Source organism: Neopsephotus bourkii, unplaced genomic scaffold (genome assembly GCF_033783945.1).
Source record: "Neopsephotus bourkii isolate Nb327-2 ecotype Australia unplaced genomic scaffold, CSIRO-AGI_Nbou_v1 NB_911, whole genome shotgun sequence".
In the NCBI taxonomy this organism is placed as follows: domain Eukaryota; kingdom Metazoa; phylum Chordata; class Aves; order Psittaciformes; family Psittacidae; genus Neopsephotus; species Neopsephotus bourkii.
Genome location: NW_026901405.1, coordinates 3029239 through 3052311, shown reverse-complemented (window position 1 = coordinate 3052311; position 23073 = coordinate 3029239). Strand labels below are relative to the sequence as shown.

The 23073-nt window shown below is 37.7% G+C and overlaps 1 protein-coding gene across 8 annotated transcripts in view; it reads left to right on the top strand.

The window, feature by feature from the left end:
- ROBO1 (roundabout guidance receptor 1) overlaps positions 1-23073 on the top strand; it is a 696828-nt gene that overhangs the window by 605845 nt on the left and 67910 nt on the right. For all 8 annotated transcript variants that reach the window (XM_061357727.1, XM_061357725.1, XM_061357729.1 and 5 more), the window contains 3 exons: positions 5333-5453; positions 9121-9259; positions 10890-11017. In XM_061357727.1, the coding sequence (XP_061213711.1) occupies positions 5333-5453; positions 9121-9259; positions 10890-11017 (388 nt within the window). The remainder of the gene's footprint in view (positions 1-5332; positions 5454-9120; positions 9260-10889; positions 11018-23073) is intronic.

Genomic DNA, 23073 nt, shown 5'->3' with positions numbered 1-23073 from the left:
AGTAAGCTTAGGATTCTTACAGTTTGAAACGTCCGAGAATTATATATGCTGAGGTACGGATTTTTCTTTTCTGAAGTTGATTTATGACATTCTTCATGTATCTTGGCTGTTTCCACGATCTTGTTAGTTGGGTGAAGTATCAAATACATATGGTAATTCTGATGTTTGGTGTCTTGTGATAATGCCAAGGGCTGAATAACCCTCAACTGCCTCTGAAGTCAGTCAGTGATCCAGGACACCGATAATGCTTGAGCCTTTGTAGATATCTATCTTCTTGTAGATACAGCCATTCATAATGAGGACATAAAAGAAGAAAAGACAGTCTCATGAGCGGACTTGAATGAGATTCTGACTCTGATGTATCCTGGCCAGACTGGCAGGGGTGCCAGAAGCAGCAGCTTGAACCTATTGTCATTTTATCTGCCGTAAATGCTCTTTCCTTTTAAGTAAAGCTATCATCCCGTGCATTTTGCACCATACTTTGTAGATTCTACCTTCAGGCCTGTCATCATTGCAAGACTGTTTTGTTGGTCTGTATGGTAGGGGGTAACAATTGACTTGCACTTTGTCATGACAGATTTACAGCGCAGGAAGGCCACTTGAAAGTGTGTTTTAAGCTACTTTCAAATAGAATTTTTGCATGTTTGATGTGGAGGAGGCAGCAAGTACCTTCCTGGGGTCCCAGAGAATGGAACCAAAAGCAGGACAGACTCCCCTGTCTGAACTTTGAAGCTGAACAAGAACAAACTTTAATCATTGTTGAAGACCTATTCCAAACACATTTTGATCTCTAGTATCTGATATTTAAACATTGCAATAATAGGTAGGGAAGAATACATGGGATTCACAAGACTTGGAACAAGATATTTTTAAATATAAATTTGAGATAGATATTCGTTTATACTCTTTTTACGCAATTTTGTTAAAGCTGCAAGGTTTCCCTCTATTGCTGATGTTCCATGCCTTGCAGTCTGTGCTGCAGTAATGAGTCGGAATATGGATATACTAACCAGTTTTAGGGTGCTAGACTGCCTAGAGGAAACTGAGCAAAAACTGTTTCCTAACTAAGGAATAAAAGCTCCTTTTTACTTGTATAGTTACTGATGACACTGTTAATTGTAATTGCCTGTACTCACCTGGTTCATTACCTGATTTATTGTCATTATATTTAGATGGTACACTTTTAAAGCAAAGACTATGTCTGACAGGTTAATATCACATGCCTGTCGCATTTCATTTTAACAAAATGGGGTATATGTATGCTATACTGTAGAAGACTGAAATATGTGAAATGTGTGATCTCACATAAGCAGAAACCCTGGCTATCCAAACAGAGGTCACTATTTCACTGTGCAGTCTGAAGTTAATTTTCTTATGGATTTAAGTTTGGGTTAGAATTATTTTTCAACAGAACAGATTTCATTTATTAAATAGAATGTCAAAAATGGAAAAAAAAATGCCAGTCACTTTTATATTTGGACTTCCCAAGAATTTCTCTCATGGCTTCATTCTTCCTCGTATTTCATAGCACATTTCTATGAAAACTAAATGAATCACCCGCATATATAACAGAGACAGATGGGTATGGATTTATACATACAGAAATTTACACACACAGCACGCATAGGTATATAAAATATGGTCTTAGAATAAGTGTATATACGTGTGTGTACAGCTATACTGAGTAGTTGGTGGTATGTTGTAGAACCCTTGGGTAAGTTTTTATGGATTTGATTTATTGGCTGGCGGAGTTGATTCATTATTTGTATATGATTTTTTGCTGCTGGGTGGCCATAATTTAAATTCTGGACCTAGTTAACTCTGTGGGTGCCTCAAGTTTTCTGTGTGAACATCTCCAGCTATTGTTTAAAGAAATAAATGAAGTGGACTTGCTTGAATGAGCCATTTACTCATGAGGAGCAAAATGTGGTCAGGCGGGCAGGTCATAGAAAATAGCTTTCGTCTTTGTAAGTCACCGTGCTATCATATATTCTCTTAACATTCATGCAACAATCCATACATGTTACAGGCAACTGAAGATCATCTGCGAACCGCTGATCACAATCTTCTCATCAGTATTCAGTGCTGTTCTTGTGTTCTCTACTTGCAGAGCTCTGATAAATTTGCTGGAAGGCACAGAACAGAACAAAATCCTGAAGAGGTGTGAGAAGTCAGAAAGGGCCTTGGCATCATTTCCGTATAAATGAAACATAACACTTACTTCCAGCATTTCAAAACTGGCCTTAAAGCCTTGGCAGTTAGCAGAATAATTATTTTCCCATGATATTCAGCGTCTACCAAAGTAGTATAATAAAACTGTTTGTGGTATCTTTTTTTTTTTACTAGAAGAAAGGATTTCTCTTTGTATTCAGTATGGTAAAAACTCTTCTGGAGGTTTGAGATGAAATGTTACACTGCTTGTCTCTAATTCAAACCATTATATCATTTGCGACTGTAAAGTCCAGCTGGAACATTCTGGGGAAGGGGGACAAATACAAAAAGAGCCAAAGCATTCAATTAAAATGCCTCTATGAACTAAGTATTGAATGTCTACACTTCATAAATAGGTCTAATTTTCAAGGTTTCAGATACTGCCCCCAAAGGTGATTTGGCTCTACTTCTCTAAATGCTGGGTATGAGCTTACAGTACTGGATGTAGTGGATATGAAGTTAGGAAGACAAAGAAATGTAGCAGTGGTTCTGTACGTAGTCCTACAAAAATTCATGTGCATGTATTTTATTGTGTACTTTGTTACTTAAACCTAGTGGTCTACAGTCCACAAGTATTTATAGGATTTCCTAGCAAGAGAAAAAGTAGCTAATGCTGCACATAGGGAACATAAATTTCTCATAGCTACACATTTCATTTGCAATGGTTTATTAGTAAATAGAAGGGCTTGATCAATCTTACTGAGTTCATGGGTATCTTATTGTTAAAATTTGATGGAAAACCTGGGTAGTGACCCAACAGTGGAAATACGCTTTCTTCTAGCCATCTGTGAATGCTCTAGTTACAGACATACGTCATTCCACATGCACTTGAGGTACATTTTATTGTAACTGTGTAATTAATCACAGTTTTATGTGATTAATAGCTGTCATTGTAGCTGAAGTTCTAAACCCTTCTTCTGTTTTAGGAACAAACAAACAGAAAAGATCAACAAAGGAAAAAACCTAGGAAAAATTAACTAAATACTCTCAGAATTCCGTCTTGAAAACACAGCTTCCTTCAGCAGGCATGTTACATCTTTGGAAGTCTACCTCAACGTCCATGAGGGAATGTTTGCTCTGCTTCTCCTTCCTTACCTAAATCTCAAATAACTTGGGAGAAAAGCAGTTTTCAGTGATTTTTTTCAGCTGTTCAAGTGTTTCTGTTTTAATGCTTCTACATCTATGCTTTGTAGAGAGTCTTGTGTTGATTCCTAGAAGAAAATCCTAGGATAGTTCTTGCTGGAGGTTACAGTTTGTGGAAAATAGACAGTTGTGTCATATTGAAATGGATTTGGATGGAGTTTTCTGAAATGTAAAATCACTAAGGAGCACAAATGCATACATCAGTAGGACTTATGCTCTTAAGATGCATATGAAAATCACTGCTTTCAGTTTACATAGGTTTGAAATCATCATCAACTGAGTTGGAAAATTCTTGTGATATATATATTTATGTGCTAAATCCAGCGCATTCAGTATTGATACACATGAAAAGTATGTATTTCTGTGTATGTACCTGGTTATATAAATACCCTAAAATGCATTTGGAAATCTTTCTAAAATTTGTTTGTTTTTTTTAAAAGCCTTTGCATAGATTAACTGGAAACAAATAGCTTTCTGTGATAAAGGGAGATGTAAAACAGGACTTAGTATAGATAGACTTCTAGTTATATTTGAGAGTCTCTTCTCATGTATACCATGAGTTCAGATGGTAAGCAATCTAAAAATGCACACATATTCTTGAAGAAATTTGTATTTGCAGGTCACCTTTGTTTTTTCATTCTTCGTGCCTCAAATGCCCATTGGAATTTCAGCATTACTAGATTTCTGTATGATAAAGGACATACCTTTCCTGTTCTCAAACGACGAATGCCAAAGGAAACAGAATGAAATCTGTATGCAACACTATCTTTGTTACACGTGCATGTTCATTTATCTCAATAACTGACTGTCGTCTCTGTATCCGTACATCTTACAATGATAATAAGAGCCCAACACTGCTCAAGATGTCAGATTTTCAGGGACAGATTTCTAGCTGCAGGCAACTGAAGCAAAATACCTCATATTGAGAACACTCCTCCTTGTCACTGACCACATTAGACCCTTTCCTGTAGCTTCATATGTGGCTTTATTTATTGTGTGCTTCCACCCATTCCTTGAACTGCGGTGGTTTTCATATGTGATTGGACTCATAAGCATATGTTCACTTAAAAATGTAATTAATGTAATTAAGTAACATTTTTGTGTATTAAACATGGTTTGTATTCAAGTTGCCTACACAAATTTTGCTGCGGTTTGGTGAACGTTAAAACTTGTTCAACCGTTTTGTCAATCAAATGGGAGAATAAATACTTTTCAAAGGAGAACAGCAATTTCTATATGCATTTAATATGTATTTTGATATAATAAGATTTAAAATCACAAAAGGGAAGGATGCTTTCTAATTCTTGCATTATTGGAATTCTATTATCTTTCAAGAACTGAGTCCAGAATTAAAAGCAGAATGTTATTCATTTGCCACTAAGGATTTAATTGCTTCTGCCCAGCTGCTTATCAGCCTTTAAAATTCCTTAGTTATAGGTGAAGAACTAAAGAATAAAAGATTTCCTTCACTTCCCTGAGAAAACCAAAGCAAACACAAAACTTATGAATACTAAGGAGCATTACCAGCAGTAGGATAACATGCACATCTTTCTTGTCAAAAAAAGTAATCACAGCACTTGATGTGAAAATGGAATTGATGTCTAGTGCTAATTTTTACTCTCCACCTGATTATATCAAACTGCCGTAGTACATAGGAAGGAATTGCAGACTTTCTCGCCAACAAGCATTAAACAGGCTGTTGAACAGTCAGTCTTATTTTATGCAGAGTGAAGAGTAGAGTAATAGGGGTCCAAATCTGAGAGACTTTAAAATACTGATGTAAAACTTAGAGGCAAGGTTTTTGCAAGGAGAAGGAAATTAGGTTAATAGGTTTTGGGAGGGGGATTCAGTTTGTTGTATGATTTAGAAAGTCACTGATAGCTTGTTCTGATTCATTGTCTGATACAAAATCTCTTTCAAGTTAACAAATATTAAATCAATAGTTTATATTATTTTTATTATCCTTGATTTGTCCTAGATCAGAGGAGGAAAGCTTATGATCACATACACAAGAAAGAATGACGCTGGCAAATATGTTTGTGTTGGAACAAATATGGTTGGAGAACGTGAAAGTGAAGTTGCGGAGCTCACTGTTTTAGGTAAGAACTCCTTTAAGACTTTGTTGATGAAAATGTCCATCTTACGGTTTTCCTAAGCTTTCTATTAATGATCATTCTCATCTGTTTCCTTTTTAGTGTTGCAAATGTTTTTTGTCATGGTTGTGTTCTAGCAAATGATTGGCACTTAATGGCTTTGCAATCCACCTTGGACTGGTTTTGCTATTGGAAGATACTTTCCTATTACTGAAACTGAAAATAATCCCAGTGTCCACTATCTGGATCAATATTTTAAAATACTAGCAAAACAAAAATTAGCACTACTATGAAGGAGAGGCTTAATGTTTTTCCTCTCTTAATGAAGAAAATCAGAATCATCACAATTTCTATCTTAAATGATTATCCTTTTGTTTATAGCTGTGTGTACTGGGTGTTGTGAAGATACAACAGGTCTGCTTGTACAGGTGATCCTAATGAGTTTCTCTGAATATCAGAAAATCTGTTTTCATTTAAGTTAACAGCTGAAAAGTGCAGGATTTGTTGTTACTGCAGAAAAGAAGCTGTAACACCAAGTGCAGTCTCAGAATTCCTTCAACACAGGAGAATTGCCTCATGGTGGCTATAGATGCAGCCTTGGTAGTTTTCAAAACGTGTCCTGTATTACTTTAAAGTAAGGGAGGCTTGAGTTAGCTCAACTGTTCCTGTAGAAGGAGTATTTTGTCTTCTTCACAGGATGAGAGTATCCAAGCCATGGTTCATAACATGCTGGTTTCCATGACAATGCTATTGCCATAATCCTGGCTCTTGCCTTTGTTTTTAATTCAGGTTTAATATTTCTCTTGTCAGTCTGTGACACTTTCATCTGTCTTCATTACTTTTTACAGCCAGCTTAAAGTCCTGTTCAGAGTTTTGTTTGAAGTATGGGTTTTCCATAATAAAACAAGATTGTGTGCCATCTTCAAGTTGTTGAAACTGAATATTCATCAAGATAGTGTAGATGAAGTTAAGGAAGACTTCCTATGATCCACATTATTGGGTTTTGGTGGAGGTTTTGGTTTTTTTTGTTTGGGGTTTTTTTGTTTGTCTGATGGGTGGTGGTTGTTTTTTTTTTAACTTACAGACACCTTTGAAGCACTCTAGGAGGAAGTTTATTATCAAACAGACTTTTAGAACTTCCAAGCAAAATCTAGAGTTGAAAGAAAGTCGTAGTTACATGAGTAAAGTCGTGGCACTGAGCTCCTAGTTAACAGTACCAGTTAGTTGCTCATCGCTAGTCTAACCAGGGGGTTATGGTACAGACTGGTAGGTAATCCAGGCTGGAAAATATGACTCTTGCTAAACACTTGTTAGAGGGATGCATTGCAAAGAGAAGTCTGTCTTTGCATTTTTCTTCATCTCATTTGCTCTTCAGAAATATTTCTTAATTTCAGCGTGGGAGAACTAGTAAGGTTTTCTTTCCAAACAGGACAGTAAAGCTTTGAATGTCTTATCAGTCTGTGTCTAGAAATCTTTATTACACCTAATTCTTTCAACTCTGGCCCCAGATATGCACGAAAGAGCATAAGAAACATGCTGATATTAAAAAAATTCAATATAAGTCATCTGTTTATGGGGTTTTGGTTATTTAGAAGTTGAACTTCAAGTCTCTGCTTTAGATCAGAGGGAGGACTGCATGCCAGAAGCTGTAATATTAGAAAGTTTCAAAGTGATCCTTGCTAAGCCTTCCTTGTATTTACCAAATAACCATGTAACAAAGATAGATACTGATTTTCCTTACTCATATATGTGATTTGAATAAAAGTGTTATGAATGGGCAGACAAAAGATCTTTCCTTTAGAAAGCTGATTTATCGAACAGCATATCTCTTGTGGGTTTTGCTGTTGTGCAGCAGGCCTGGCCTTACCAGATCAGTCCTTTTTCTCTTGCATAGTTAAGTTGAATATTTTTCCCCAAGCTGTTTTACTCCAAAGTTTAATCTGGAATGTCCTTTTCTTGCATTCAGATTACATTTTTACTGCATGTTCAAGAAAGCAGATGGGGTGAGGGGAGCTACCTGTGTTTGTGGTTTTTTAATTCACAGCTAGATTCATTTCTGTAGGTGTTTATTTCTTCCTCCTTGTCTATGAAACCAGGATAGAACTGACAGCTTAAAGATCAACATGCTAGTTCATCTAACACTTTTTGGCTAGCATTGCAAGCAAAGGTGAGTTTTCTACAAAATGAGCATTCAGCTGGTCTGGACATCCTTGAGAGTAAGGGAAGCTCTTTTACAGGGTTTTGTTCAGCTCACATTTCTACTTCTAGTCCTTTTTGAACCATTCACTGAAGTTTTATGATACTGAATCTCTGTTTCTTTATATGCAAAGTCAAAGTAATATTCAGAACCACCTTTTTCAAACACAATTTGAACATTAATAATATGGGATTGGCTCTTAATCCTTCTGTATGGTGGTTTTTTGTACTTCTATGAGAAATCTGTGGTGTATTTTTTGGTTTTCACACTTCCTGATTGTGCCAGTGGCTTTAGACTCATCCAGTTCCAAGGTGATATTTATATCTTCAATACATAGAAGTCAAAACACGCAACTGCCTTCTCAACTCCCTCAGAGCTTTCACAGGTTTAGAGGCAAAAAAGGTCATCTGCCTTAGGCAAAGGAACATGCCAAGCACTCTCCTGTTAAACCTTCCCAGTTCTTTCACGGATATCCTGTTGTCATCTGGTGCTGCCTTTCTAGGTGTGTAATCCTTCCTGGAGTGTCCCAGAAATTGTTAAACCCTTATCTCCCCTGTGCATGTGTAAACCTCACTGGACTCCAGCCTGCTGTGGAACTATGAAAAGCCCAGCACCATAAAGCTTTGAATCCTGTTACAGGTGGAAGAATGTATCTATCCCTTTCCTGAAACTTCCATCTAGTAGTGGGGTTCCCAGAATAGCACAGCCTGCACTGAGATCCCGTTTTGTTTCAGAAAGCCTGAGAAAAAGGATGTAGCAATTAATCTGACTCTGGTGAACCAGGACTTGGGTTGTCCGTGTCCTGCAATGTAAGCCAGGGACAATACCAGTTTTTATGAATAAAAGTTATAGAGAAGACATTGTGGCTTCTGTTGGTTTGTTTGATCTTATGTGTGCTGTTGAAAGAAAATGTTGCCTTTCTAATGTAGCATTGGAAATGATCGCATTGAGTGCTCCCTGCTGCTGACACCCACAAGCATCCTTGCAGAGATACTGTGCTGGGCCTTACTTTGCCTTCCAATTTAGAGGCACAATTGAGTCAAAATCTTCAGTGAGACATTTGGTTTGTGCCTTCAGTCTTTTTGAAGCAGTGTACCAGATGAGTGGTCATTGTCTGGGTCCTTGCAACAGTCCTGCTTCTACCTGAGGGTTGATGTGTATTTAGATTTTCTGTATAGGGTGTGTTTTGCTTTAGCTATATTAGTTGTGACAATGACACAAAAGAAGTAAGGAAGTCTGCACCTGGATTCTGAACCACTGTTAAGAGCATCTGCCTCCTGTACTGAGGTTCGTAGTGCTGGCCATCTGCAGGGCCATGGATCTTCTGCCTGGCGCTGGGAGTGAGAAGAGCAGTGGCAGAGGCACCTCCATCAGATTCATCACACTGCTTCCCTTATTCTAGCAGCCACAGTTCAGGAGAAATTGCAGTATGGGCTCAGAACTGCTGGACTAATCCCTTCTTTCCTTTCCTTCTAGAGAGACCATCTTTTGTGAAGAGACCAAGTAATTTGGCTGTAACTGTGGATGACAGTGCTGAGTTTAAGTGTGAGGCAAGAGGTGACCCAGTCCCTACAGTAAGATGGAGGAAAGATGATGGGGAATTACCAAAAGCAAGGTGCAGTACATGGAGTTACCTTTTTTAGGGCATCTAGCTTGGTATGTAGTGTAGCCATTCAACATTTGACAGATAGTGTTTGTTTCTTCTTGAATGGAGAAGGCCTAGCTTCATCTAGTAAGACATTTCTCATTACCATTGAGCTTTACTGAAGTTAGTTTAAACTGAAACTTACAAGCTTTTGCTGTAACAACATGTAGATAAAGATAACAAAATACAATGAAGTTCAGTCTGTAGATGCAGATTGATTTGTCACTTGAAGAGTCTTTTGTAATTACTGAAAGTTTTGGAAAATATATAATAAATAGTGAATTAGATTACAATGTCAGGAAATGTATATTGGAATCACAACTGGTACAAAATGTGGTCCAGTAATATAGGATCACAGAATAGTTGGAAAGGACCTTAAGATCATTTAGTTCCAACCCCAATGCCATGGGCAGGGACACCTCCCACTAAACCATGTCACCCAAGGCTCTGTCCAACCTGGCCTTAAACACTGCCAGGGATGGAGCATTCACAACCTCCCTGGGCAACCCATTCGAGTGCCTCACCACCCTCACACTAAAGAACTTCTCCCTTACATCAAATCTAAACTTCCCCTCTTTTAAGTTTTAACCCGTTACCCCTTGTCCTATCACTGCAGTCCCTAATGAAGAGTCCATCCCCAGCATCCCTATAGGCCCCCTTCAGATACTGGAAGGCTGCTATGAGGTCTCCACGCAGCCTTCTCTTCTCCAGGCTGGACAGCCCCAACTTTCTCAGCCTATCTTCATATGGGAGGTGCTCCTTGATTTTACATGCTCTTGTTTCCCCTGCCATTGCTCTAATTCAGGCCAAAATGTAAAACACCTTATTAAAACAAGTACATTCTATGATAGATAGATAGATAGATAGATAGATAGATAGATATAGATATAGATAGACAGACAGATATTTATTTTGAATTCCCAGTTGTCAGTTGAAAACCTGTTAAGGGAGGAGCTTGAAAAAAGAAATCCTGTAACAGTTAGCTCCAGCCATCCAATTCCCACTTCCTGTTAATCTAGTCTATATCTTCAATAAAACTCAGTTTTAGTATAAAAACACACATAAACGCATTGACTGCATTACACAAAGAGGAGAAACAAAGTGATGAAAGGAGAAGAAATGGTAAAAAGCCACATCGGTCTTTCAAAAGAAATTGAATGAATTGAGATTTATCTTGACTTTCAAGCAATTCTGATCTTCTTGAGAACAATACTATCTTTTCAACCATATTAAAAAGATTCTTCATTCAGATGGAAGAACTGTAGGAAGAAAAATAACTGTTACTGCATTTACTTGTTCTAACAATTAAAAAGTTATGCGTTACAGCTTTACGTTTGCTTTACAACAGTGAAATTGTACTGACATCTGAAAAACTGACTCATATTGCAAAAGAAATTAGAGTTAGGTTTTCAATTATTTATATATGTTTTGCTTTTAAAATGTTATCTTTATCAATTTATGAGGATTTATACACATTGTTATTTCTAAGGCAAATGTAGGAATAAAAATGTGAGCAAAAACCCACCATATTTTTACCTTTTACAGAAATTGTAAATTTCTATTATTCCTACTCACTGTTTATGACTATGTATATTTAAAGATACGAAATCCGTGATGATCATACCTTGAAAATCCGGAAAGTTATGGCAGGAGACATGGGCTCGTATACTTGTGTTGCAGAAAATATGGTTGGAAAAGCTGAAGCATCAGCAACTCTGACAGTTCAAGGTAAGAATGATTCCTTGCATAGTACTCCTCTGCATAGAATAAAGTTGATTTTTTTGCCTGGTAACTTTTATAGAATTGCCATATGCGACTAGTTAAGTCTGTACACAACTACTAGAGTTATGACTTACGCAGGAACTCTATGCTGTGTGGTAAAAATATGTGAAAATATGAATTTTGCTTGAGTTTTATACTTAAATCAAATCACGTTGTATATAAGATTTTTTGTAAGCAGTCTTTACAGAACAGTAGTGGGGAACTGAACATGTTTTGAACTTCAGTCTGATCAGAATCATATCAATTACGATCTTTGTACCTAAACCCCAAATAATAGAAAGAAGAAAAGCAGTGTTAGCAAAGTACATTGTTTTAACTTGAAAGGGAGAGTTATAACTTCAAGTATCTGACAATTTTTTTCAATTAAAAAAAGAGACAGTGAATGATAAATCTCTTTGTGTATCTTTTAATTCATTAACCCAAACCACTAGCATTCCTGTTGCTTTTTCATTATAGAAGCGTATCATAGCACTACTGTTTCTCTATAAGATAAAAATTCAATGGAACTTAGTGAACTAATTTGTCTAAAAATCCTTCATTGCCTTTATATACACCATCCAGATGTTCACGATTCAGATAATCCCTCTCTTCCTCTCCTGGCTAGCAGACAGCCAATGATGTCATCCTCATGCCTTTTTCTAAGGACTGATTGTCCTTCTGTCCTTTTCTCTGTTCAGTGGGTATTAGTTATTATGGAGTTCTGGGAAAGTATAGGCTTAGAAGTATTTTATTTGGTAACAGGACTCTATTTTGACACATTTACTGTAACAGGAAAGACCTTGTCCTTAACCTGCTCTCCTTTTTCCACCAGAAACGCTTGGTGTTCCTAACATCTGTAGTTGTTAGGAAAACAGCTTGAGAGCTGAAGTTCTCATAAACCCAAGAATTCTGAGATGCTCTGCTTTGTTAGTCACCACAATGTTTATACATCAAAAGTGATACCTTATGTTTGCAAAACAACCAGCTCTTGTGCTCAGGGTGTTAGACTAGTCTTTTGTAATACTATTCAAAATAATAACTAAACACATTCTTGTAATCTCATTTAGGTTAACAGTGCTACTCTAGATATAAAATGATGTGTAGATATTAGTGATCTAGAGTGAGATATTTCTAATTTTGATAATAAAATGGTACTTTTAAGGAACACAATCACAGCCTAAGTCATGATTCAACAAGGTTCTTTTTTTAAGAGCTTGTTTAACACGGCAGATATTTACACTCTAACAGCTTTGCTCTGCAGATATTGTTACTGGATAATTTGTTTCCCAGTGTGAATAAATTACCTCCTGAGCCATTTGTCTGTACTAATGTCTTCATAGGAGGGATTGATGTGAGACACTGTAATGTGTAAGGCCAATTTGTAGTTGGTAATGTAGTAAATTATCATTGAAATCCATTTATTAGAGTATCCAGGAGACCTAGTATGGGGTGGGGGGAGGAACAACTCTAGAAAACATGTATTTTCCATTGAGATTTGTTCACATTTTTCCTTCTTTTTCCTCCTCTTACTCTTCTTCCCTCCTCTCCCCACCTATTTGCATGTTAAAACATGGGTCAGTGCCCCATGCTCTGTTAACTGTAGGGTTTAATAAATGTGCATTCTGCTAGGCCAAATAGAGTTATTTTGGTTACATGTTGTAAACAGAGGGCTGTGTTGCAAATCGTGGCCTCAGAAGTTACAACTCCGATTTGTTAAATTCAGCAAAGGACAAAGTGAGGAGTTTAGCTTTTTAGTTTCGTTTTGAGTTTGGATTTTTGAGGGGTTTCATGGGGTTTGCTGTGGGGTTTCCCCCCATCAGTATCTCAGCAATAGGCTGTGGTGTCTTCATGCCAGACTACATGCTAAAGAAAGAGTAAAAGAGTTATTGGTGGTAACCCCAGAAGCTGCATATCTGTGTTAGGAAAGGGGCAGTCATCTCTGCCAAGTGTCTGCACAGTGGAACTGCTGCACTGAATGCAACATGGCATGCAGCAGAAAGAGCTGTAAGCAGTGTGCTTGGAGACACTCGGGCCTTAGGGTTGGTAGCACTGCTAAGAAGAGGACATATCCTCTTCTATACTCAGCATTTTTCAGGCCTCGAGCACTGTGATTGATGTGTGTGTTCTGCACTGTACAGGGTTATCTAGGGTATTAAAAGGTGGAGTGTGAAACACCAGGGCTAATTGAGATACCCAGGTGTCAGGCATGTGTCGATGAAGTGAGGTGGATAGTTAGCCTGGTGTTTCAGCAGAGAGCTGCCCTGGATCTGACAATATGATTACTTCTAGGTCAGCTCTGCCCGTGCTTGATCTAGCAGACATTGGAGTGCATAGTGCATGCCCTGCAGTGCTCTCTGTCTCAGGAAGACTGCTTCTGAGCTCAGTGAATGGGCCTAATCTGTGTTCATGGACTAGGAACTGTCAACCCTGATAGTTCAGCTTTATAGTGTAGGATTCTAACTGTAGAAGATTCCAAAGAGGAGAGGGAATATCAGTTTCATTTCAGTGTTCTTCCTGCTCATGACACCAGCATTACAGATTCTTGGAATAACTACTTTCCTTTATGTGAACTCCTACCTTTGGGGAGCAGAAGTATTTCCTATGTGAAGTACAGATGCTGTATTTTTATTGTGATTTCAGTCAAATTCTTAAAGCAAATACGGAGTCCTGTATTGACACAGAAGTCTGAACCCTTCACTTAGTCTTTTACTAAGCCTATATTATATTTTACCACTACAATGTATTTTAACAAGTAACTGATGAGCTCCAGAACAGGGAAACAATGACTAAAAGTGCATCTCTAGAAGTAGTTGATTTCTTTCTCGCTGTAGCACTAAGCAATTCAGCTATATTTTTCTATATATATGCAAAATGCTTTTAAGGGTTTTTTTTTAAGATTTCTGTTATGCTATTTCCTTAGTTTTATGCCTTGAAGCACGGCTACAGAAATAATATTTCATTATTATATATAACATTGAAGTCCATGTTCCTAAGGCACACAGAATTGCAAGAAATGCATGCCTCAGAACTTCACTTCTAAAAGGGAATTAGTTTTGCCTTGAATGCAAATAGAAATAGGGCTTCTCCAAGCCTTATGATTCACATTTAATCATAAAAATACTTTTCAGTAAATCTAGCAACCAAAGTTTTCCGTATTTTACTTCCATTTGCTTCACTCCCATTTGCAGTATTTGATTAGGCTTTTTAACATCTAATTTTATAATAGATTTATAATTTATGATGAAGTGAGCTTTATTCTATTCACTTCTAGGATAGAGGTGGAAATTACGACTCCAGTGGAAGTCCTACTGTGGTACTGTCCAAGTACCATTATGGTGAGGGCAGTGTAGTTGCTACTCAGCAGGTCAAGTTGACTTGAGCAGTTCACAAGAATACCAACACGGTGGCTGTTGGTGACTGTTGGTGGATCACCAACAAGTTGGTAGTGAGCATCATTCTCAAACTATGAGTTCTTTTTTAAGTCATTTTCATCAGGCAGGGGCTCTGGCGAAGCTCGCAGTACTTGTCACAGTGCCAAGCCTCATGCATCTAAGCATACAGCATCAGTGACTGCACTGTAAAATGTTAATTTTGCTATTCAAAGGCACTAACACTTTCAGTGTTATCAGTTTGGCAAGGAAAAAGAAGAATTCCTATGGAGATTACACCGGCCCATTCATATTTTACAGTGGTGATCTTTGATACCAAGTTTTTTAGCATACGTTGTCATTTATTTTAGGGTTAACAGAGCTTGTCTGCAAGGTAGATAGAGAGCAGAACTTTTGATAAGTGACTTCTGGCTCTGATTTTGCTCTACTAGTCAACTGACAAGGAATTATAATCTGAAAAGGTGGCGCATGCTTAAGGTCTGGAATTTCCTCTTCCTCTTTCCACCCCCTCTTTGTACAAAGTAGCTTCAAGGCATGCCGTAAAAGACATCAATTTGATAAGGCTTCTGGATAGGGCTAAGAAAACCACCCAGAATGAAAAGGGATAGGATTTGCTCTTTTATCTGTCACATACCATGTAGATGTTTCTGTGTCAGGCTGCTGGTACACATTATAAGTTGTCTGTAAGGGTAATTGCTTTATAGGCATCTGAGCTACCTACATTAAAATAACAAAGACAAAATTCAGATTTTGATGGGATTACAAAAATGCGATTGAGGTGTCTGGTGGTTGTTATGTGTTGCAGTGAATGCCTCACAGTATCATGGGTGAATTTAACCACTTGAATTTTAAAACTAGGATTTGGATTTAAATCTGAACTTGTCTACATGGTCTTGAAGTCAGTGGTTCTCCTTTTGAAAGAACTTATTTTAGGCCATAGTATGTCTTCAGTTCCTGTGAAGGAGGAGGAATAGCGATTGTCCTTTGAACTTAAGGATTTTTTTTAATTAATAAACTTTTGGCAGGGTGAATGAGGGAAAGCATCTCTTGTGATTTGTATAGCTTAAAGAGACAGCCCTTTCCCCCTTAATGACTGCTGTAAACTATGACAGCACTCCAGATTCCTATCAAAGATCTGAGGAGTTTGACCGCCACCTATTTCTGGTGAAAGAATATAAATCTTAAAAGTTAATCAGAAGGAACTGAGAAAACCCTTTGAAGAAGAGGTTAGTGCCCTGAAGGTGCTTGTTCTACTGATGCAAGTGACAAACACCAAGATTCCTGAAGCATTTCTAAAATACAGGTAAAAGAAGGAATCAGTAGACATTTCAGCAAAAAAAAAAAAGGTGATTTATAGTTGCTTCGAAGCCATGTAATGTATTTTGATAAATAACTGCTTCTATTCTGTTTATGGTTTGGGTTTTTTAATTCAGTTTTATTTTTTCCATGGAGTCTCACAGCAGTGACAGCAGTTGCTTACAGGGGAATAATACTTAAAAACTGTGGAGATTCCTTCCTGCAACGTAGTACTTTGAAACAGGGACTTGAGCCAGATGTTTCTGAGCAAGTGGAACAGAAGGAGACAAAATAGTTTGGAGAAACCTTACTACCAAAATAAACAGAAGGTGGAGGCTTTCTCCTGCTGAAAGGGTTTCATTTACTGTAAAGTTCTTAAAAACTCTTAATCACTCGCTGCAGAGAATCATAGGGAGTCGATTTGTGGAGCATACTTGAGCACTCAATTAAAAAGTAGCAAAGAAAATCTGAAGACTGTTTTCTAGTGCCTGCAATTTCCGTAATCCCGTGGCTGAGGAGAAAATCAATTAGTTTTGCATCAGGCTTCGCTGTTGCAGACTTTATTTTGTGACTGCTGTTCTAAAGATAGCATTTCAATAATTCTGTGTTTGGAACAGATCAAGTAGAGTTTTACTACAAGTTGTTGAGTTTGCAGATTTTTCCCTTTTATGTGTAAAATTAAATAGAGTGCAAGGAATAATAATTTTCATTGGTTCTTCATTAAGCAGGACTTCTGCTATATGTTTGTTCTGAAATAAACTTAGGCTGTATTAAATTATATTAAACATCCATGAAAAGGCAATGCGTACTTTATTTTTGCCTTATTTATAGCCTAAAAGTAATATTCTTAAGGACTATATGGTGGCTATAATGTACTATCTTATTTTTGTTAGTTTACATGCATTCTTAAAGTCTGTCATCTCTGAATTGCTTCTTGATCCAAAAAATATTGCTTTAGGATAGCAGTGGATTCAAACATTATTTGATAAGCTGTTTTGAGTACATTTTGTTACTATGAATTATGTTTTGCTTGAACACTACAATATTTTATTGTTAGGTGCTGAATAACACTCCAGAACTGGTAATAAAATATCTTACAGTCTTTATATGCAAACTAGATTACGTAGAAGGCACAGTATCAGAATATTCCAGCTATATATTCCAGAATATACAGCTTCTTCTGGTTAAACTGCTATATATCACGTATGCTCACATTATTTGCTGCAGCAGGTATCTGCATGCTCCTCTCGTCCCTTTGACCATACATAATTCCCTCTGTTTGGGTGATTTTTTTTTCCTATTTAAGTATGGAATAGGATGAGAAGATTGAGAAAAAAAAGACAAAGCTGGATGGGTGGATCTGAGGCTACTTTTCTTGTTCTCATAAATGCCCTGCGCTCTTTAACCACAGCATTGAAGGGGATTCTGTTCTCTTTGCATCTTTCAGTGGCATGAGAGCCCACATAGGACTTTCATCTCCTTAGATTAAATATACACTCTCTCTTTCGGCACAGTTAAGATAGGACATTAATACCTGGCCCTTGGTACAGAGGAAGAAGTCACCTGTAAGTTCAGTTGTGATCAGGCCTTCCACCAGCAAGGTTCAGTGGCCTTTTCTGTGCCTTTTCCTTCAGAGTTCTTGGGTACTCAGACCTTAACAGATTTTTTTCCTTGAAGAATATAATGACCTAATTAAAGACTAAACCTCAGAACATGTTTGCTAACATCTTTGGACCAAGAGAGTGGCAGCAATACTTTTGTTTCAACCTACCGGCAGTTTTTATTAGCATTATTGTCTTTTGGGCTTCACTCTGTGAAAATCAGGCTGAGTGTCCCTGATTGTTTGCTTTTTGTTTTGGGGTTGTGTTTTTTTGTTTGTTTTGGGGTTTTTTTTGTTTATATCATTTTTTCACATTGTTTTTATTTCCTTAAGGAACTTGTTTCCTTGTCTACCTCCATCACAGTAAGAATTCCCTGTCATAGATTCATACAATGGTTTGGGTTGGAAAGGATCTTAAGATCACCCAGTTCCAGCCCCCTGCCATGGGCAAGGAATGTCTCACAGTAGATCATGGCTCCGAAGACTCTGTCCATACTGGCTTTGAACACTGATAAGGATGGAGTATTCAGCACTTCTTTGAGCAACCTGTTCCAGTGCCTCACCACCCTCACAGTAAAGAACTTCCTCCTTATGTCCAACATGAACTTCCCCTGTCCCTTGTGGATATATCATCTTGTATAAACATCTTCCATGTTGTGATTTTTGCTACCTGTAATTAAAAATCATTAATGTATCATGGTTAACTTCCTGATAACATTATTAAAAAATAAGGTCAGTTATTAGTGTCCCATATGTAGACTTGGGTTGTCTCTCTGTGGGGGCTGTGGTGTCCCCATAAAAAGAAGTCCAGATTTCTTTTGAGATAGTATCTGTTACATTTGACAGTATTCCTCACCAAGTATTGCATGCCCAAAATAACATAATTTAATGATCAAAAGTTACTGTGCTGTGGAGATTTATTGTCTTTCAATTTTAATGGGTGTTTGGTATCCATTGATCATGGTGCTTTGGCCACTTTTCACAAAGAGCTTTAACTTGCAGTAAGAAGTTTGCTATGGATTTCAAGTACTTCTTTCCAAGAAATTTGCTATATCATAAACAGCTGGGAAAAAAAATCCTACTCAGTTTTCAGCTCAACTGTCTTTTACTGGAAGTCAAAAAATGCAGTCGGAAGCTCCTAACAATTCTCCAGATAGTATCCAGCTATCATAATCTTTTTGTACTTCTTCTGCACATCCTAATTTGAAATTCATCTATCTTTTTTCACTCTTTTAAAGGGTTTTAGTATAAATGTTTGTAGCCACGACTACTTAGATTGCAGCAGTGCCCAAAATTACCTCTGTGGATTTTAAACACAGGGGAAGACAACTCTTCTCTGAAAAGAGAAGCCTGGGAAACAGTACTCCACAGTTTACTGCGTTACTCGAGTTTTAAAATAGGTGGAATTAGGCTTAAGTGTGCTGTCTAAATTGTATGTGGTTTATGGGCTGGTTTAGGAGAACCCAGAACAAGGAAGGGGGAGTTGAGACTAGGGGAGGAATTTCTAGAAGACTTTAAATCCCTCTCTCCCTCTTGCTGTCTTCTAACCCCCATATTTCAGATTTCTCTTGTCACCTCAAGGCAGTGACTACAGGATTGATAACCATTTGAAACTGCATACTACACGTATTAACCTGAGAAGTGCACACCGCAAAGCCTATTTCCACATTTTTTTATTTTTATCATATAAATCTTCATTGACTTTCTTATTTTGTAGCTGGTATCAGGAAAATCAGTTGCAAATCAAAAAATCTCATGTGAGTGCGTTTTACACAGTTTTCTTCCCACAAATTACTGCAGTGGGTTCCTCCCCACCATGCATGCACAAACATACACAGGCTTGTGTAGCCCGTTTAAATGTTTTAAAAGGAAGATTCATTAGCCTGCTGTGAGGGAGACATCAAGATAATATAGTTACATGACAGAGACACAGCTGAGATCAAGCCAGATTTTACTGCTCAGCCCCATCAATTAGGGCTGGGGAGGGAAACACCTCTCAGCCCAAGTTAAAACTCAGATCAGCCAGGGGTCAATGCCATTTGATAGCTCCTGAAAACAGGAAAGCCCCTGAACAGGAGGTTTGATTGGTGCGCAGATCTTGTGCTGCTTGTCAGCAGAGGATGGAGTTTAAACCACCAAAGAGAATAGAAAGCTTAGTGACATTTTAATGCCACCATTGAAACTAATGGCTTCTTGCTCCTGATGCAGAGCTGAGAACAGCTACCTTCCTGCTTGCTGCGGGAGGGAGAATCCTTGATTTTGAAGTCTTGGCTTCAGGTTGATCTCTAAAATGGATTCTGGAGTTGGTGATGTTGAACTGCCGCACTGCGTGTGTTGTGATATTACATGTTTGTTCTGTGTATGAACCTGAACCGTTGCTGCAGGTTTCTAGGTTTCCACATTTCCTAAAGATGATATTTCTTTTAGAGCTATGTTTCCTAATAGTCAACTGCCTGCTTTCTTAATCTCATTCTCTTACTTACAGTGCCATTGTAGAAAACAATTAGTTTGTTTCTCTTCCAATCAGTTAGATTTCTGTCCTCTTGCCTTTGGTTAGTAGTTACTATAGTCACTTGTTCTTTTAAACTTAAGAAGTGCTTATCTGACGCATCAGCAGCAATCCAAAACAGAATTCTTCCAATCATCATAAATATAATAAACCAGGATCACCCCCATGCTGGGGGTTTGAAATCACAAGTCATCACTTTTTATTTCAAACACCAAAAATCTTATGTAAACATTTTGCCTCAACTGTATGGCTGGGGAGTGCTTGGTGCCAGACTGTTAGATCTTTCCTCAGGAGTCTGAACTGCTCTGTATCATGCTTGGTGCTCTTGGACTATGTACTGTGAAGGCATTCATGGTGAGTAAGGGTGTCCAAGTCTGGTCTTACATGAATGTGAATTTTAGCTGTTACTCATGTATGTATCTAGACCTCAAGAAATGGGAACTGAAAACAGACCAATGAGAATGAAAAGTGATACGCCCTAGTTCTATCGTAATGTACCTGGTGTTATTTTCCCATATTTTTCACAGGTTGAAGACAGGAAACAGCTGAATGGCTGCATTTATATTTTCTCAGAAAAAGAGATTTTGACCTTTGTTTATTTCTCTGTAGAAAGTGAAACTTCCCACAAATGACTGCAGAGAGATGTGCATATCAAGGATATTGGGTGTTCCAGATTGCTTTGATAAGAACAAATAGCCTACAAATCACTAGACAGAAAATGAAACATGGCACGTTGTCTCAAACATTCTCCTTTAATGTCAATTTCTGCAAAACACCAACATAAATAACTGGTAGTCACATTGCAGAAAGGCATTCAGTGGTCCTTGCTCAGATACTTGAAGGTAAAAAGTAGTTAATTTCAGAGTTTAGCAAGCTTGAGAACAAAGCATATTTATGAACAGGAGAGGTTGGCAGCTTTAGTTTTTGCTTGGAAATAGGGGAGGGACCAGAAAATGAAATTGTTCCAATGCCTTTATTTTTTTTTTAAGGAATGAGGAGTCAGAGTTTGAGCAGTTTGCTAAGCATATTCAGACTCTCACGTTTCCTGTGTGCATAACTGTAGTACCCAAATCTTCTGTACCCACTCATTTCAGAGGTTAGAAACAGCGGGTTTCTCACCCACTTGTTTCATACCAAAATTATAAACAACTGAGTGTCACCCATTCTGTTGAACTCCAGTGCTCCATGAGAGATAATGTACCTGTCTCTATGCTATCTCTCTCTAGCCTCTACCTCGCCAGCCCCATCAGAAATGTATGTTCCTGAACTCCGTTGTCAATTCTAGCACACAGGCTAATACTTGCAGCCCATCTCCTACCAGTTTGTTTCTACAGGCACATTCAACCTCTGATATTTTTCATTTGAACTAGGACTAAGGTATCAGAAAGTTATTTGAAAGCAATCTAAATTTCATTGTGACTGCCATTTCCTAGATTAGCCATATGACCAAGGATTTATACATAAGCTAAGGAGATTGTATGTGAGCTTAATTGTTGTATGTAATTATTGATCTGAAGATTGGGATGGTTTCATTTCTCTGAATGAATTCTATAGAATTATACTTTCTTCCTTTCTAATAGCCTCTGCACATGTAAAGTAGTCCTTGAAGACATGAAGATTCTTATTTAAATAATCAAAACTGAAACACGTTGAACTTAAATCAGAAGTATTCTGTTTGTGTCAGCTAAATAACAAGGTATCATCTGAATGCATGGAAGATACTCATAAATAGTAATAGAGTAATAATTAATGAGTATTTAATAAGCAGAACAAAATACTGTTTAGTAATTCAGTACCCCCTTGGATCCCAGCATCTCAGAAGCACCTTATTAGTACAAATGAATGAAAATGTCTATAATTTTACTTTCATTGAGATAGATAATTACTACCACAGCTTTCAAGAACAGGGCACTTGAAGTTAATAGGTTGTCCATTATCAGAGTAAGACATAGACGTGACTTTGTACTACTTAATTCTAAATATGAGGAAATAAATGAATTTGAGAGAAACACTAGATCAATATTGGCATTCACCTGTGTGCGAAGAATTACAAAATGTGTTATTTTGAGACTTAGGTATTACACACAGCATGTTGAGGTCTCATAACGTATCTGTGAGGAAAGGCTGAGTGAATGGTGCTTGCACAGCTCATAAAAGAAGTGGTTTTGGAGGTGGGGCATAACATCAGCCCCAGTACCTAGGAAGGTTGTTGGTAAGATGAGACCCAGGGTCATCACAGTGGTCCATGGTGGGAGAGCAAGAGGCAATGGATTTATGTTGAAACAAGGGAGACCAAGGCTGGGTATGAGGAGAAATTTATTCAGTAAGTGGACAGTCAAGCAGTGGAGCATGTTGCCCAGAGAGGCTGTGCATTTTCAGTCCTTGGAAGATTTCAAGCCCTGTGTAACCAGGTCTGACCCCATAGCTGAACCCATTTGAACAGAAGGTTTTCTAGAAACCTCCAAGGTTGCTTCCAACCTGATTATCCTATGACCCTACAATACTAAATCTGTCAAATACAATAGTTGCTCTATTGACATCTGGCAACTATACTGGTCTGTAGTTTAAGTCCTAAAACTGCAAAATCCTACTCCTGCAACTGGATTTAATGATACCAATAGTCCCAGTGAGGCTGATAGGATTTCTGGCAAGAATAAGGCTTTAAAAGATCACATCAGTAGTCTGGAAGTCACTTCCCTTTTGGTTTTTGTTCAGTGACTGGACACGTCTTCCCTGAAAAACCTCACGTCAAGGAAGTTATTTGGAAGTCAGAAGTATTATTCCTTTGGTATTTGTGGTTTTACATGCTAACTTCCTGTCTTTACAAATAGGTTATTCCCTGTAGCTGCCATGTGAAAAGCCATGATAAACACAGGGAAAAATAATTTACTTTATAATTGAAAGTGCTGACAAATAAAATGTGCCACAATAGAGAAGTCATTTACTTCTCAGTTTTAGTAACCATGGATATCAGTAGGATGTAAATCAAACAAAGAAAGTGGTCCTTGTTGTAGTTGTTGCTGTCATTATTGTTATTTTAAGCCACAGGATGTCCCTCTGACAGAACTGTTTAAATCCTTCTTCTATGAAATTTCACCCTTTGCAGTTGCCACAGATTTGATGCCCTGTTTCTACAAGGATTTACTTTCATGTATCAGTATCCCCTCTGTTTTTACAGGTGGGCAAAAAAAGTACAATTTCTTGACAGGGTTTTTTTGACCTACTACTG